General features: G+C 41.3%; 1 protein-coding gene across 6 annotated transcripts; it reads left to right on the top strand.

The window, feature by feature from the left end:
- The first annotated feature begins 3,430 nt into the window (after window positions 1-3,430).
- Window positions 3,431-16,320, top strand: ATP23 (ATP23 metallopeptidase and ATP synthase assembly factor homolog). Of its 6 annotated transcripts, XM_042992646.1 has the most exons (8): window positions 3,762-3,797; window positions 7,212-7,257; window positions 7,412-7,509; window positions 7,940-8,021; window positions 11,050-11,232; window positions 11,637-11,774; window positions 13,373-13,456; window positions 15,868-16,320. In XM_042992646.1, the coding sequence occupies exons 6-8, from the start codon at window positions 11,676-11,678 to the stop codon at window positions 16,069-16,071; spliced, it is 387 nt and encodes a 128-aa protein (XP_042848580.1). In that variant the 5' UTR covers window positions 3,762-3,797; window positions 7,212-7,257; window positions 7,412-7,509; window positions 7,940-8,021; window positions 11,050-11,232; window positions 11,637-11,675; the 3' UTR covers window positions 16,072-16,320. The 6 variants fall into 6 exon arrangements, with proteins under 6 accessions (XP_007075082.2, XP_042848580.1, XP_042848579.1 ...); XM_042992645.1 differs by lacking the exon at window positions 11,050-11,232; XM_007075020.2 differs by lacking the exons at window positions 7,412-7,509; window positions 11,050-11,232 and having other exon boundaries at window positions 3,431-3,797.
- The last annotated feature ends 2,176 nt before the right edge of the window (window positions 16,321-18,496 follow it).

Here is an 18,496-nt window from a genome sequence, read left to right on the forward strand (position 1 = left end):
CCGGCGTCTGTAGGTCTTCCCAGAATGCTGCGCGCCTTCTCTCATTCTCTTCTGGTTCGGAGGGCTGGCTCCTTCCGGAAGTAGATGCCTGTCAGTCTCCTGTGACTGCTGGCCAAGAGGCGTTTTTTTCTGCGGAGGGCTGGGGGGGGCTTGGGGGGCTGGGGGGCGGGGTGGGGTGGGGGGAATGTTTTGTTCTTTCCCAACATTCAAAATGACTGGAGAGCTAAGGAAAGGCTGTAAAGCCATTCCATTTTTGTGGGCCCTAGATAAATGGATTAAACCTTATTAAAAAGCTGAAAGATGGAACACACTTTAAAATGATATGCAACTTCACGTGTTGCTGTGACATACTTAAACAACTTACAAGTAAAAAGCAACTATTTTTGCTTTAGAAAACGAAGAGAAGCCCAAAAACAAAACAAAACAAAACACCCACGTCTCAGCCACAGAGAAATAAACACTGGGGTAGCCTTCCAGACTCTTGCCACAGATACAGTAAATGAAATTTCAAAATGGGATCGCGTTTATGCTGTTTTGTAACTTAACTTTTATGAATATGTTTAAAAGGACACTACAACAATATGGTTTCACGTATTCCATTGTATCTCTTGGACACTGAAACAGTTTCTGTCCTTTTTGCTCTTGTTTGGTGCTGCAATGGAGAAATGAAAATCCTTGTAGCTAGCTCTTTGCTCATGTTCTCATTTCTTTGTGATAATTACTTTTCTCTTTCTAACTTAGTCCTTTGTGTTTGCACTTTCTTATCTCTCCCACAACACCTTCCCATTCCACTCTGGCTTTATACTGTAAAGGGATGAAGGTACACACACGGCATCCAAAGCCTACTCAGTTTTTTAAAGTTTACTTTTCTGATTGTAAAGGTAATACGTGCTTATTGGGGGACACTAGGAAAATTCAGAATATAATAAAAATATCCCAGTATCTAGGCATCTACTGATCATGTTTTGGTGTAATTTTTTTCCAGTTTTCCTTCTTTGTTGCCTTCAGTGATGAATATTGAAAAAAATATTTGCTAATTTGGTGGGGGAAAGTTACAGCTTTTACTTTGCATTTTTTTCCTTATTCATGTAGCTGGATAGGATTTCCAATAGTATTTCACATGCTTACAGGCTATGGTCCATGTCAGGCCCCATCTTCTCTAGCCTTTCCTTAGTGTTGCAGACTCATTACAATAACTTGTAATGGCGTAGTTTTCTATATGTTTATGTGGTAGCTCCCTAACTAGATTGAAAGTTGGTTGTGTGGTCCTGGATAAATTATTCAATATTGCTGATCCCACTTTCTTTATCAGCAAAATAGTGATAATAACACTTATTTTGCAGGGTTGTAGTCAAGATTAGAAATAATGAATTTAAGGTGAGCTCAATAAAGTGGCTTAAAAAACTATTATAGCTTTAGCAATCTGTATTTAGGAGGTGTTCATGTTTTCATATTTCAGATGAATGAATAATCCTAGCAACCCATCCAATTTGTGTGTTTTTCATTTCCCCCCTCTATTAGCCCATTCGTTTTGTCCTTTTATGCTATTTCTTCATGGTTTTCCTTGTAATTACAACATGTATCCTTGACTAAATAAATCTACTACAAATTAGTACTTTTACCACTTCCCAATCAATACTAAGCCAGTAGAACACTGTTTAACCCACGTGACTTTTGCTGTCATTTATTCTACATACATTTCATTTTTATCTTTCTATGATTTTTTTTTTCTTTTTACCTTTTGACCTCCTTCACCTGGTTCTCCCATTCTCTACTCCCACCTCTGGCAACTACCAAGCTGTTCTCTGTATCCTTGAACTTGTGGGCTTTTGTTTTTGTTTTTTTAGTTTGCATATCTGAGAGAAATCATGGTATTTGCCTCTCTGTGTCTGACTTATTTCACTTAGCATAATGCCCTCGCAGTCCATCCATGTTGTTGCAAATGGCAAGATTTCGTTCTTTTTATTTTTTGACTGGACAGTATTCCGTTGTGTATTTATACCGCTATTTCTTCATTCATTCTTCAACGGACACTTAGGTTGCTTCCCTATTTTGGCTATTGTAAACCATGCTGCAGTGAACACGGGGTGCATATATCATTTCAAGTTAGTGTTTTTGTTTTCTTCGGCTAAATACCCAGAAGTGGAATTGCTGGATCATATATGTTGGTTCTATTTTTAATTTTTTGAGGGTTCTCCAGGCTGTTTTTCACAGCGGCTTCACCAATTTACATTCCCATTAACAGTGCACAAGGGTTCCCAATTTTCCACATATTCATCAACACTTGTTATTTCTTGTCTTTTAGATAATAGACATTCTGAGAGGTGTGAGGTGATATCTCATTGTGGTTTCGATTTGCACTCAATCTAGATATTTATGAAGCACTCATGACACATAAAGTACTCTTTATAATCCTCAAGGTCTCTTGAACACGAATAATTTCAATGTGTTTCTCACATAAACCATATGCTCCTCTTCAACCTCATCAATTCTCTTATTATTGCCTTCTCAGTCTCTGCCATTATGCTTGGTCCATCATAGTAGGTGCTGAAGAAATATGTGAATTGAACTGGGTAATTTAGTGGAAAAAGAGAAACACAAATTAGTTAAAACCCGACAAGTTGTGATGAAAATGATAACAGATGCAAAGTACTTGGTACGCTGGGAGACCAGGAGAGAATAATTTTGATTAAGATATCTGGGAATACCTTGCAGAGTGGGTAGATTTGATCACGACCTGGATCATAAGGACTGAGGAAAAGGGCTTAATAGATGGAAGTGAGTTAAGGCTTGGAGATGGAAGGAAACTGGTTGTGTTATGTTATCAGAAAGTTATTTGGGGTGGCAAGAGAGCGGGGTGGGTGAAGGGGCCCAGGTGAGACAGAAAAAAAGTAGTTGTGTCCCACATTTTGAGGATTTTGAGATGACCAGTCATTATAATTGCAGCTTTCAAACGTTTCTGAGAAGTACTGCTTTCAACATGGCTTGGGATGTCAGGAGACAGGTGGGCCAGACTGCAATTGGTCTGCTGGTTGGAAAAGGCAAGGGAGTGGGACGGTGCCTGAGACCTTCGGAGCTTGAAGGGATTTAGTGGCTAGTACCGAGGAAGGCGTGTTCACAAGGAGGCGGGCTGCTTAACCACGCTTACGAGGACGGGCCAACCAAGCCAAGGGGGAGCAGCGAAGCCCACAGCAGTGTCCGAGACGCTTGCAAGGGCACTTGCCAGGCCCGAGTCTTTCCGCCTGTAGGCGATCCAGAGCCCCGCACCCTCTCGGCCCCCGCTCCTCCCTGGGCATCTAGCCCCGCCCCTTCCCGCCTCTTCCCGCCCCTCCTCGTCCCTCCCGCGCCTCTGGCCCCGCCCCTCGCCTGGTCTCTAGCCCCGCCCCTCCCCGCGCCTCTCGCCCCGCCCAGCGTCCCTTGCTGGGCTCGGAGGCCCAGCAGCCGCAAAGTCCTCAGACACTGTGCGTGGCGGTCACCCTGCCTTGGGCCGGTTCGGCCGGGCACAAGGAGGATCTGGGCGGCCCGGTTGGCGGGAAGGAGGTTGCCTTCCCCGGGTCTCATACCCGGCCGCCCGAGGCAGGAGGAAGCAGCGGCGAAGTCTGCGGGCGGCATGGCTGGAGCTCCGGACGAGAGGGGGCCCGGTTCTGCTGCGGGGGAACAGGGGCAGCAGCAACACGTCGCGTGCCAGGTCTTCCCCGAGCGGCTGGCTCAGGGGAATCCCCAGCAAGGGTTCCTTTCCAGCTTCTTCACCAACAACCAGAAGTGCCAGCTTATGCTCCTGAAGACGCTGCAGACAAGTAGGAACCGTGACCCGGAGGCCGGGGGTCGGCGGGGTGGTGTCTGCGACCCAGAGGGCAGGGGTCTCTGGGTTCACCCCCAGGTGTGACATGAGCAGGGTTCAGGCATCTCTGCGCAGAGTCCGGACAGATTCGGCCTCGTGGGGGCGGGGTGGTGGTGGTGGTGGGGGTTTGGGCCTCAGTTTCCCTATCAGAGGTGGTGTTGGGGCCTTTCAGCCCTACTCTTGCTTGTGGATTGAGGGAGGAGTCGGATAGAAGTTTGCCCTTTTCAGTCACACTCACGGGTCTGATAGATCCTCTGATTTCTCATGTAAATTATGCAGCAGTATGGGGACTTCAGCGTGTGGGCGAAGCAGAGTTTTAAAGAGACTCGTTAATTAAGGCATTACTGCCGGCAGCGCAAGAACAGTTTTGCAAACTACCTTCGTTGGAAGGGGTTCTTAACCTTCATGCATGGATGGGCTTCCCAGCGTAGAAACCTCTGAAATGGACTACGAAATCGTGTGCATGCATCTATCTGAGTGCATTTTTCTGGGGAGAGAGTTCTAACTTCATATTCTGGAAGAGGCCACGGATCCCCAAAGAGTCAAGAATCACTGCTGTGGGTTAAATAGGGACACAACTACCTACTGACCAATTTCTCTAGCCCCAGGGACATTACACTAGAGATTTCTTAACTCCTTTACATTGACATGGACTTCCTAAATTTACTTCAGATACATTTAGAAAATCGAAGTCTTAAACCTACTTGTCCGAAAGCAAGGTTACTATTTCATAGCTGGCCAATCACAGTTCAAAAGCCAACCACCTAGAGATTTTCCAGCCTTCTTGAGTTTAGCCGCATGTTAGGGAATCCAGGGAGCGGGGAGGGGAAAGGGGCTAATGGGAATGATGAGGTTGTATTCACTTGGAAATATGTATCCAATGCCTTCTAAGTTCTGGTGTGGGGAAATACAAAGATGAGTAAGGGTCTGGACGGTGCATTTTAGAAGTTGAAAGTGGAACGCAGTGGAAAGAGCCGGTCTGCAGAGTTGGATATAGGTTCAGATCTGGTCCCTCTCCTTATCAGGTGTGGAAGACTGACTTAACTCTCTGATCTCCTTTATCCTTATCTGCACACACAAAAAGGGAAGGGTAGGGATAAAAATACCTCTTTTAGGGTTGTGAGGAATGGATTTTATAAATGTAGATTGTGACCATGTCAGGAGCTGAGTAATGGCTAACTGTGCTTACAGTGGAAGAGACAAACAGTGGAGGCGATGTAGAGAAAGGATGTGAGGAGGGTGGCGAGCTGAGCATGAACCCCAGTAGGAATTAGCAAGTCTCAATTAGCAAGAACCCCTGGAGGGTTGCTGGGAGAAGTGTTAGTGGTATTAAAGCATCAACTTATAGCTTTACAATCCTAAACCTGGGACCTGGCCTCAAGGGAGATCTTTGTTCTCTCTCTCTCTTTCTCTCTCTCTCTCTCTCTCTTAAATTTAAATCCAAGTTAGTTAACATATAGTGTAATGATGATTTCAGGAGTAGAATTTAGCGATTCATCACTTACATCTAAACCGAGTGCTCTTTTTTTTTTTTAAAGCAAATCCATTCTAAATACTTCAGGTCCTGTCTGAACCACTGTGCTCCCTGCACTAATAATAACAATAATAATAATAATAATAATAAACTATTATTATTTTAGTAAGAGTACTATAGACTTTGGAACCCACTTCAACTTTGTAAAACTCTTAGTTGCTTGAATAATAAAACACTTAATATGGTTCTTGATGCCTGATATACACTAAAAACACTTATTACTAATAATTGTTTTACTGTTCATACTCTTAAGAGGGGGCAGTTAAAGTAGTAACCTATATCTGTCTTTTTCATCTCCCTACTTTTCTTTTACTCACTTGTTTTTCCTTTCAGCACTTAAAAAAAAAACCTTGGTTTCGTTTTCTAATTTTTTGCTTATGTCATATGGTATGCTGTGCATTTGTGTGTTGAGATAAGACCCCTATGTGGAAAGTTGATATTAGAGGCATTTGGGTTTGTTTTACTTTCCCGTAATTATTACAGGCTAATAGATGCTTAGAAGTGGAAGGTCCTGGGGGCCCCTGGGTGGCTCAGTTGGTTGAGCATCTGACTGCAGCCCAGGTCATGATCTCGTGGTCCGTGAGTTCAAACCCTGTGTCGGACTCTGTGCTGACAGCTCAGAGCCTGGAGCCTGCTTTGGATTCTGTGTCTCCCTCTCTCTCTCTGCCCCTCCCCCACTTACACTGTGTCTCTCTCTGTCTCTCAAAAGAATGAAAAATGTTAAAAAAATAATAAAAAAAAAAGGCAGTGGAAGGTCCCACAGGACCTTCGCACACTACACTGGAAAACCACTGTGCCATCACTGACCAGAGAGTTTATACACCTCTGCTGGAACAGGTTACCAGTTCTTCGAGGCTCCTTGTGGCTACCTGTATATTGTAGTCACAGCTTTAATTGTTGGGAAATCCTTTCTCATACTGTAACTTCTACTCTTTGGTCCTTGTTCTGCTCTCTGAACAAATATTATCTGCATCTATTCCCACACGGCAGCCCTTCAGATACTTGAGGCCATTGTGGTCCGAGTTAAGATTTTTATTCTCCCTTCCACATCCACATCCACAACTCCTTTCTTGCTTCTTACTGAGCATAGTCCTGTACTGTTCTAGTTGCCTTCCCCCGGGGAAGAGCTGAAGTTGGCAGGTCCTGTTTAGAGTGTGGTACTTAGAATGGGACACTGTTACCCTGCGGTCTGATCAGGAAAGACGCCAACGAGCCACTTACTCCCTTCCTCTCATCTGGATGCTGTGCCGCAGTTCATTTCTATGGAGAGGCCCCAAATTCCCTCATTCTTTTGGTATATGCTTTAATACAATGTTTTCGATCATGTAACTAAACATGGGCTTTACAAGCATGTTTGATATCATTTGAGATGTTTAGTAGTATTCAGGTATTTGTGTCACAGTTTTATTTCATTAAGGACTTATTTTTATGTTAATTTAAGCTTGTCTTTTCATAACCATCTTTTACCAGTTTTAAGATAGTATTACTTCATTAAGATTTGTGGCTTACTTTTCTTTTTTTTTTTTTTTTTTAATGTTTTTTACTTATTTTTGAGAGACAGCAAGACAATGTGAGCAGGGGAGGGACAGAGAGAGGAAGACACGGAATCCAAAGCAGGCTCCGGGCTCCAAGCTGTCAGCACAGAGCTCGATGTGGGGCTCAAACCCACAAACCATGAGATCATGACCTGAGCCCAAGTCAGATGCTTAACCGACTGAGCCACCCAGGCGGCCCATGACTTACTCTTTCATAATATCCTATACTGCTTTTTGGAGAATTTAATTGGTGCTCTTTTTTCCTGATTAGCATACCTAATTGAATCAAATATCTTTCTAGATCCCTACGTCAAACTTCTACTTGATGCCATGAAGCACTCAGGTTGGTAAGTAAATCTATTTAAAGTGGTCGTCTGTATTCCGGCTGCTAAAAACAAACAAACAAAAAACACCCCAATCTGCAACTTCTGACAGTTTTTCACTTCTGGCCACAAAGCCTTTTCCATATGGTAGGTGTTGGTGATTCTGCGTTCTTTCCAGACAGGTCTGGCTCTCTTCAGACATCTTCCGCCCTAACTCTAAATCTCTGGCTCTACCGTTCACCTCCGGTATTTAGTAAAGACCACACTTAAAGTCTTGTAAGTAATTACCAAACCTGGCTTTCCCGCTCTACCAGCCTCAGCATCGTCCTTCATGGAGAAGAAATCTCGGCTTGTTATGTAGGAGCCTTCCGGGTGTTGTTGAACCTTGAGGAAATTAGAGAAAGTGACGTCTGAGGTCCACTTCTTCACAGTCTGGCCCAAGGATAGCAACTCCAGCATACTTCCAATGTGGCCTTAATCAGTTGACCAGATGCTTGATGGAACCTCGTCATGGGAGTTGAACTAGGATAGATTTTGCAGGGATGATTTCCTTATTTTACAGATGAGACAACTGAGTCTTGAAGGTGTTAGTTTTGAGAGGGCTTGATGTTATGGGGCTCCCGACTCCTTGCCCAGGGCTGTTTCCCTTGCACCACTCGCACACTGCTTTTGCACATTGTCTCTTTAATCCATTCTTGCCTTTTAGTGCTGTTAACAAAGAAAGACACTTTTCTTGCGAAGACTGTGATGGAAATGTCAGTGGAGGTTTTGATGCTTCAACATCTCAGGTAGGTATTTTTGCCAAGTTGTTCTCTTTCCTGATGTTTGCTAAGCACCTTCCACATGCTGGGTGTTCTGTTTGGTAGACTTTGTGTACGATTCAAAAACTGAATCTTATGGTTCTTACTCTTAAGGAGCTTATGCTTTCCTAAGGGAGATGAGCCACGAACACAGAGAATGATAAAAATTTGAGGGAGGTTAAACTATTTTACGTGGGTGTAGTTACCACAATGGGACTGTGATATGAATGAAAAATACCAACAGATTCAGCTAGAGCATATAAAGCTTCTTCAGGGACAAAGAAGACAAAGACTGTTGCCCACGGAAGGGGTATTGTGAGCAAAGGTGGTGTATTGGGAAAGGACAAAGTATATTTAGGGAATGGCATGTTGTCTAGTGTAGCAGGAGGGCAAGACTGTGTGGGGAATATGGGGAAATAGGTTTGGAAAGAAAGGTAAGCCATATGGTGGGAGGCTTTGAATGCGTAGTTAAAGAGTTTCACCCGTACCTGGTGAGAAGTGATATACCTTTGAAAATTTTTGATTAGGGGAATAAGGTTTCTCATTTGGAAAATATGGCTAATGATTATATCTGTCTCATAGAACAGTTATTAGAATTAAGTGTGATACCTCATGTAAGGTGCTTAGCATAGTAAGCGCAGTAAGCATTCAATAAATATTGTTAGTTTTAAGTAATTGGAGAGTTTTGACAGTATCTTGGAGTTGGTAGAAGAATTATATTACCCTCATGTGATGAGGGTAGATGAAGGTTTTATAAGTAACACCTCCCATCTTGAACATATCACCCTGTTTAACAATACTTACTTGTTTCCTCCTGGGGAATTTTATATATATTTTCGTTATTTATAGCTGTTTCACAGTAATCATGAGAAAAAAAAAAAAAACAGCATAGGAATGAGAGGTCTGGGTCTTGGAGTCTGGTAGAATTGAGTTCAAATCCAGTTCCCCTGCTTATTGGCTGTGGGGCTTGGGCAAGCTGTTTGCCTTATGCTCAGTTTCCTCATTTGTAAACTGATAATAACAATTCCTAATAGCTCTCAAAGTGGGTCTTGGTAAATTCATCCCCCCCCCCCCCACCCCGCCTTGGGGTTAAATAGAGTGGACATTTTGAACTTGTATCTTACTTCTCAGTAGTGTTGAGCATAGTTGGGCACTCCTTTTATTTTTTTTAAATTATAATTTGTATTGTGAAGTGTTTCATTCACACAGAAGAGCAAGAAACCTATACGTATGCTTTTGGTCACAGTAATAAAATGAGCACCCGTGTAACTGCCACCAGATTTGAGAAATAGCACATTGCCAGGATTTCAGAAGATTGTGTGCCCCTCTTGGATCACATTTCGTCTCCCTTTCTTACTCTGACTTTTGTGATAATCATTCCCTGCTGTTCTGAATAGTTTTACCATCTCTGTGTACAAACAATGTGTTATTTAGTTGCCTGGCTTTTAAGTTTTATACAGGGAATATTTTGAGTTCTGTGTGATACTTTGTAGTTTTATGAAATCACGCAGTAGTTAGTTTCCCGGAACAATTCTTTTGTTGAGCGTCCTGAGATTCTTCCATGTTGTTGTACACACCTCTGGTTTGTGTAGTTTGGCTGTTGTATAGTGTTCCTCTGTATGTCTATACTGCACTTTACCATATTTATTGTTTCCAACTTTGTTATTAAGAACAATACTGCTGTGAATATTTTTCACATCTTCTCCTGGTGCACATGTGCAAAAGTCACTCCTGTGTCTATGCCTAGGAACAGAATTACTGGGTCATATAATATGCATACACTTGGCTTTAGCAGGTAATGTCAGACACTTTCTTCCCCTGGTTTCCAGTATATGACCCTCTTTGCTAGCTCACCTCCCTCTACCAGCTGTTACACGTGGAAGTCTCTTAATCCTCGGTGTTAGATCCCCTTCTTTTCTTCCTCTGTACTCTGCCAAGGGGATCTCATTTCTTTTCCTAGGTCAGAGCTCTCTTTTGAACTTTATATCTGTATATCCAGATGCCCACTTAGTACCTACCCTTGGATGTCTTAAAGGCACCCGAGACCTCACAAATTTGTTCAAATCCAAACTGATGATTTATACCATCCCCTATCCCCACCCAACCTGGTGTTGTAGTTTTGCATATCTCAGTGAATGGTACCACCATCTATCCTGTTACCCAAGCTAGAAATGTAGAGATCATCCTTGTACCTCTGATTCCCTTCCCATATTCTATCACTAACTTTTGTCCAATTTGCCTCCTAAATATTTTATTTTTTTGGGGGGGGGGTCTTACTGTCCCTGCTCAGGTACCATTATCTCTTGCCTAGAATACCTCATTAGCCTTCAACCAGTCTCTCGGCACCCAGTTTGGTCATCTGCTTATTTTTACAACTGGAGTCAAAGGATAAAAACAAACAAAAGCACCTCCCTGTCTCACTACTCCCTTTCAGTGACTTCCCACTGTTCTCAGGATACAGAGTGATTTGGCTCTAGCGGACCACGCCAGCCTTATCTCATGCCTGTCGCCTGCAGCTCTGTGCTTCAGCAATACGGGCCTGCTTCCAGCCTCTCGTTCTGTTCCTTAAGTGCTCCTCTCCTTTGCACAGGTTGCTCTGTCTGGCAGGCTTCCTTCCCACCTTCAAATTTAACTCCTAATCATCCCTGAGATCCTCATTTAAACATTCCTTCTGCAGAGAAGCCTTTTCCAATCCTCCAGACCAAGTCAGGCATTCTCATTGTATGCATTCATGACATCTTGGATTTTTTTCATGACACCTGTCATTGCACGTATTTAAACATTTTGGCAACTGTTTGATTAATTTCTAGGGCCATTAGTATATATTATAAATTTTAATTATAAATTATAAGTAATAGATCTCAATAAATATTAGTTGAAGGATGAATGTTGGATGAATGTATATATCATTCATGTTGGATGAATAGCACATATCTCAGTGTCTGGAACATAGTAAGTACACAATAAATGGTAACTATTATTACTAGGATCCCTCATGTCTTTATTATTCTTATAGGGTCCTGCTCAGTGTGCTGTTGGCTTTTTGCACTTCTTTCTGAAGGTCTTTCTGAGGATTTTTCCTGGCAATTCTAGTAGAATGAGACAGTGGTGGTCATTCATTGTTGATTCATTGCTCATTCAGAAACTTGATAAGAAGCAGTTTACATATATTCTCATTTAATTCTCACAATTCTCTGAGGTAGGTACTCTCATGATCTCCTTTTTATAGTTGAGGAAACTGAGGCACAGAGACAGAGGTTAAGAAACATGCCCAAGGTCACCGAGTTAGTAAGGAGTGGGGCTGGAGTTTGAACCTGTCTGCTGCATTCCAAAGCCCGCTCCTAATATGGTGCTGTGGAGTCCACCAGCTCACCGAGGATGGCAGTTAAGTGCTGCTGTAGTTGAGAGAGAAGAGGGAGAAGTTGGTCACTGGGAAGGCTTAATGGAACGGGTACATTAGAGCCAGACCGTGATCAGTAGGTAGGTGTAGGGTTGAGGGAGTAGGGTGGGTGAAGGCTCTGCCCAGCTGGTGAGAAGATGGGATTTACAAAAAGAGAGTGGATATTATAAATATGGAATTTCCCTTATTTTGTTGCCTCCTAGATTGTTTTATGCCAGAACAACATCGGTAGTCAGGCCCATATGAACAGAGTGGTCACCCATGAGCTCATTCATGCGTTTGATCACTGTCGTGCTCACGTCCACTGGTTCACCGATGTCAGACATTTGGCCTGCTCGGAGGTGAGTCTTGTCGTAAAAGATCTTCTTCCCCCTGGAGCACTCTGAGTTTGGACATTTTATTGAAGCATAATTTACTGAAACATATTCCTTTTCTTACTGTCGTGGCTCCATGCCATTCTTAGGTTTCCGTTTTTAACAACTGAACACGATTTTGAGACACGAGACATTTTAAGCATCTTTTTAGAATTGTCTGAATTATAACCTTTAAATTCTAATACTAGTGGTGACTTGATAATTATAAACTATTTTTCCTTCTGTGGATTCTTACTTTGTTCACCACAGTCCATTGAGGTAGATGCTACCATCCCCATTTTATATATGTCGAAAGCGAGGCATTTTTTAGATCCATGGGTTCGGAAGTGGCAGAGGCAGAATTACAACCCGAGTTCTTAACTGGTTTGTTGTGCTCCCTCCTCTAGGTAAAGCTCTTTGCTTGCCTGAGAGTAAAGCATTTAGTCTCAAAAATACAACGTAAGAAGTTTTTTTTAGTATTAAGCACATTGGATTGTTCTCAGAAGCGCGATATATTTATGCTCTTAGACGTATGTATTTAATACTTGCATTTCATTACTCGAAGAGTGCAATGTGCTGAGAAGTTAAAAAAATGAATATACATTTCAAGCTGATGCTTTATAACTCAGATTATTTTCTCTTTCCCTTGAAATGAATAAGCAGCCCCATTGCATCTAATTATAACTCATATTATTTGCAGAGTACACTGAAACCTGAGTTTTTAAGTAAGTCTCTCTCTTGGGTGTTAGGAGAATGAATGCCTGTGAGCCAGTTCAAGTGTGTTAGGTGCCTCGAACTCCTCAGAGGAACGAGGCCATGGTATTGTAGAAGTAACAAGAAGTGGGCCATTTCTGGCTGCAGTGCTTTGGCAAAAATGTGGCCAGGTTGGCTGTAGCATCTATGTCGGTAGTTAGAAGACTGTTTCATCTATTGAAGCTGCATTTTACCTTAAAAATATAGTAAATTAGAAAATATGCCCTAACTTCAGGCTGTCATGCTCATAGCATGACAGGTGTAGAATGTTCTTGATTCTTTGAAAAATTAAGAACTTAAGTTTCAAGAACTTAATTTTTCATAGGACAGTTGATGCCCTGGAGGAAGGTATGAATTTATACAGGCTTAAGGGAGGTTCCAAGAGAGTTGCGGTGTTTTGGGCTAGCGGTAGGAGGTTCATATTCTCAAAGAGTCTTAGATACTGATGTATTCAATTTTAAGCTCACATTGAAATTCGCTTTGTAGATCTTTGAAAGCATGCTTTCTTGAAGTCCTTTTGGTAATATCTAGAAATATATCTTGTAGAAAGCGTGGACTTTAACTCTGACGTCCAACTTTCTGACTTTTAGTTCCAAAAGAAATTAGTTCTTTCAATAAAGTTATTGTACAAAATTTTGAAAATTCCCTTTGCTAAATGATTGACCTCCCCCCACCCCCCACCAGCCCGTTTATTTTGCATTGTCTAGCATAGCTCATGGATATCTGCTCTTTAAAAGTCTATTCTCAGAAAAACATGCTAATGTTAGATTCTCTTACAATTTTTATAGAGCATGAGCACTTATTTTCCTTTTGTTCACCTGTCTTTGTGATAGGTTCGAGCTGCTAACCTTAGTGGAGACTGCTCACTTGTGAATGAAATATTCAGGTTGCATTTTGGATTAAAACAACACCATCAGGTAAAACTAACATATGAAATCGCTTACCCTCCAGAGTGCTATGAATGGAAATGATGAATAAAGAAATGAGAAGTACATTTAGCATTTGAAATTTGAAAGAACTACTTATATGGAAAGAATACAAAATACATACTGTGTAAGGCAAACAGATGGAATTTAGTTCTACTTTTTATTTTATTATTATTATTTTTTTGTTTAAAAATTTTTTTAAGTGTTTATTTTTGAGAGAGAGAGACAGAGAGACAGAGAGAGACAGAGTGCAAGAGGGGGAGGGGCAGAGAGGGAGGGAGGACACAGAATCTGAAGTGAACTCCAGGCTCTGAGCCATCAATCAGCACAGAACCCGATGCAGGGCTCAAACCCATGAATTGGGAGATCGTGACCGGAGCCGAAGCTGGATGCTTAACCGACTGAGCCATCCAGGCGCCCCTAGTTCTACTTTTTAATTATGGGTGAGCTGTGTGACTGAGAGGTTTTAATAGTGAAAAGAACTACAATCTTGTTCTTGGGGTACTTTTGGAAGGGGGGGAGATAAAGAATGGACGTGAAATCACAGCCTGTCTTACTTCTATCCAAGCAGTACTGGACTTAAATTTTGAAATGACCACAGTATTCTTGAGTCAAAAAGTAATACCTTTTGACAGAGACTGCCCTGCCGCACAGATTACGGCTGGTAGCGCCCCTTTCCAGGCCCGACGATGTGATAGCAGAGCTTTGAACTGGCATAGACTTGATTATGATAAGTCTCTCTTTTTCCCTTGGGTAGCAGCAGCAGAAAATGAATAGAACTAGCAACAGGATGGAAAATATATGGAGGTAGCAGGAACCTGCTACCCTCCCTGAGAGAGAGAGAGAGAGAGAGAGAGAGAGCACGTGTGTGTGTGTGCAGGAGTGAGCAGGGGAGGGGCAGATCGAGAGGGAGAAGAGAATCCCAAGTAGGTTCTGTGCTGTCGGTGAAGAGTCCAACGTGGGGCTCGATCTTACTGTGACATCATGACCTGAGCCAAAATCAAGAGTCAGACACTTAACCAACTGAGCCACCCAGGTGCCCCTGAAATGTAGTTTTAATAGAAATATATTATATTTTGAGAAGAATTAAACCTGACCTGTGGTCTATACATGTGTCTTCCAAAACTGTAGCTCCAGGAGATAAGTTTTTACCGTGCTTTTTCTTCCTGGAAGGGAGAAATTTCCTCTTTCTGGCAATTGTTGTCATAGCTCCAGGTGGTTCTTCCTCTCTTTCTTCTTCCTTTCTGCCTGGAGTGTATTTTTAAGATCGTTGGTTAGTGTAATTTAGGTCAAAAGCACTGATTTATGTTTTCATACTAGTGAGCATCTCTGGCTCAGGCATGCTAACCAGGGTGAAATAAAATAGGGAACACACATAGAAAATGAATGATTGACAGGATGCACAGCCATAAGAACCAGTATTTGGTTATTTTTCATGAAAAAGTTAAATGCTATTCTTTTGAGCTTTAGTTTGGGCCTAGTGGAGAAATAAATTGATTTAAAAGTCTCCAAGAATTGGAATGGCAGGACCTAACATATTTAGGATACTGAGAAATTCTAGCCTATTACTGTGTAACATTAGATAATTTATTTTCTTAGGTACCCATTGCAAAGAATGCTCAGGAAAAAAAAAAAAAGTTGTTTGATTTTTTTTTTTCCCCCTGAAAAATTAAGACGCCTTTAAATTTTGTGTGTGTATGTGTGGTTTCCTCTTGCCTCCATGGGAGAGCGCCCCTCTCGAAGGAAGAGTTATCTATTATGGGCCATCTGAAAAGTAGAGGAGAGAGACATAGAAGTAAAGTATGTTTTAAATCTATTTAAATTTTATTAAAAATCCAACCAGAACCTTATTTATAGAGTTTTGTTTTGTTTTGATATTTGCAAATTGGGACTGACTATTTGTTGGACTGCCTGAAACTTCAGAGAATGACGTCTGGTTATATTACTGGAAATGGTGAAAAAAATGGAGGAGGTCTTACTTATACCTAAGTAATTTTAGGCTGAGTTTAACATATTCCATAACTTAAGAATTATGTTTCTACTTTCTTTTTTTCTATTTTATTTTATTTTTTTATTTCAGAGAGAGAGTGAGAGTGCAAGCAAGGGTGAGGGGCAGAGGGAGAGAGAGAGAGAATCTTAATCAGGCTCCACTCTTAGCACGGAGCCCAATGTAGGACTCGATCCCACAGCCCTGGGATCATGACCTGAGCTGAAATCAAGAGTTGGGCATTCAACAGACTGAGCCACCCAAGCACTCCAATGTTTCTTCTTTAGAATGACATAAATTTGTAAAATAATATGAAAGGGAATTAATTCTGATGTGGTTAGACATTATATAAAATATTATTTTATGATTAAATTTTCATATAAAATTAAAGCCATATACTTTTCTTTCTCCTTAGACTTGTGTGCGAGACAGAGCCATTCTTTCTATCCTGGCTGTTAGGAATATCAGCAAAGAAGTAGCTCAAAAGGCTGTTGATGAAGTTTTTGAGTCTTGTTTCAATGACCATGAACCTTTTGGAAGGATCCCACATAACAAGACTTATGCAAGATATGCTCATAGAGACTTTCAAAACCGTGATCGGTATTACTCAAATATATGAAGACAATGACATTTTATGTTATGGAGCTTCTGTGATCATGAAGAAAATATTGTTCTCAAGTGGACAAATATATAAAATGTAAATGATCAATTAAATACATTTAAAACACAGAAGATGCTGATTCTAGCATATGTTCAGAAAAAGTGGCTGTGGTAAAAGTGAAACTGCCTTAAACTCCAAGGCAAAAATTGTAACTTTACAGTTAGCCATTTGGTAAATAAGGCAAATAAATTACATTCTTGTATTTTCTATGTTGTACTTGTGTTTTTTTATTATTTGTATTTTTAAAAAAATTGTGATTTGTTTTTATTACATGTGGTTATTTTAAAATTTGATTATGGGGGCCCCTGGGTAGCTCAGTTGGTTAAGCAACTAACTTTGGCTCAGGTCATGATCTCATGGTTCATGAGTTTGAGCCCCGCATCAGACTCTCTGCTGTCAGTGCAGAGCCTATATTTGGATCCTCTGTCCTCCTCTCTCTGCCCCTCCACTGCTCATGCTGTCTCTCTCTCAAAAATAAATAAACATTAAAAAAATAAAATTTGATTATGAAACCTGTGAAGTGTGCTCTTGTATGAAGTTGATAGGTGACTACTGTTGGTATTTACATTAAATGTAAAGAAAAATATACTGATTTCATTACAGGACATTTACTGAGATATTAGCATGATCAAAGTATGTAAGGAATGAAAGTTGGGAATGATTTCATTCAATGATCAATGCTTCCCTTCTCCCTGTTCGTTCAACATGTATGTTGGGACCCTATGTCTTAATTTTCTGGGGACAGCCCTGATTAGACTCTTCTTTTGTAAAGGCAATGCATTAAATTTATAATTTAATTGAATTTAATTTTTATGTATTTATAAGATTTTTCATATAATAATTCTCAAATGTTTTGTCAAGTCCTATGTTTGAGTTTTATTATTTTTGTTTTTTAATTAAAAATTTTTTTAAGTTTATTTTGAGAGGGAGAAATCATGAGCAGGGGTGGGACAGAGAGAGTGGGGAGAGGGAATCCCAAGCAGGCTCTGCTCTGTGTCAGCACGGAGCCTGATGTGGGGCTCAAACCCACAAACTGAGATCATGACCTGAGCCGAAATCAAGACGCTTAAATGACTGAACCACCCAGACGCCCCTTTATGTCTGAGTTTTAGATTCAGACATCTTATCTATCGGAGCTGCATCTTCCATTTGTCCCTGGCAAACATCTCTTGGCTTGTGTCCAGGCTGAAAGAGTGATCCCTGTGTGTAGATGTGGCTAATCAAGGATTTAAAGACAATGAAGTTAGCATTACTTCTTTAGAGTTAAAATTTAATTAAAGTTATAAAGTGATACTCAAGCTTAAGAACTTATTAAACATTAGAACAAGGTTTGAGGATTCTGGGAAGATAACAGAGTAGGAAACAACAGAAATCTGTCTTCCCACCTAGACAAAGTTGCACTGGCAGAATCTTATATAAATATTTTGGATCTCAAATCCAAAGGCTCCTAACTTTCAAGAAAAGGCTTTGGTGGTAAATTGCAGTTAATTTCGATAAATTTCAGCTCTTAACCTAGTAGCAGCCACCCATTTCCCACCATTCTATATATGCTCCCGTCAGACAGCTATGTATGTGTTCCTGGAGTAGCTTGTACACAGATTGTGGAGTTAGGGTGGGCAAAAAGCACCCTGTCTTCTGTATATTTGGGACCTGCTCTGATTGCTGCTCCTGAACACAGAGGTTCAGACAAAGAGGTGGTGGCATTGTTGCATCCCCTCCCATTTTTGCCAATGCCAGCTGCTTCCCATTTGGCTGAAGTGACTTCTAGCGTCATTAAAGGGGCTGGTGCCTTTCTTTTTTGCCCCTCACTTTCCCCGTTTGGGAACCAGACAGTGAAACTAAGACCATTCAAAAATAATGTCATATACAGGGGGAATTAGAAAGTCACCAGGCATGCCCAGGAAATGGTGCTGGCTCAGAAAAACCCAAGAAGACCCAAGTTTACACCTCAGGCTGATCCTTGGCACAGAGACAGCCTACAATTAAGAGCAAAACCAAAAACTGGAACTCAAAACAATAGCTAACTCTGGGGAAGCAGGAGAATGTGATTTTCAGAGTCACCACATTATTAGAGGCAAATGTCCAGTTTTCAAACCCTCCAAATCACAAGGCATACAAGTGATACATAAGGTATACATAGGAAAGTGTGGCCCATTCAAAGGGAAAAATAAATGAATAAAGTTTCTACTTTCCCTGAAAAACACCTGATGGTGGATTTACTAGATAAGATTTGATTTAAAAAAAAAATTTTTTTTAACGTTTATTTTTGAGACAGAGAGAGACAGAGCATGAATGGGGGAGGGTCAGAGAGAGGGAGACACATCTGAAACAGGCTCCAGGCTCTGAGCTGTCAGCACAGAGCCCGATGCGGGGCTCGAACTCA

This window comes from Panthera tigris, chromosome B4 (assembly GCF_018350195.1).
Source record: "Panthera tigris isolate Pti1 chromosome B4, P.tigris_Pti1_mat1.1, whole genome shotgun sequence".
Lineage (NCBI taxonomy): Eukaryota > Metazoa > Chordata > Mammalia > Carnivora > Felidae > Panthera > Panthera tigris.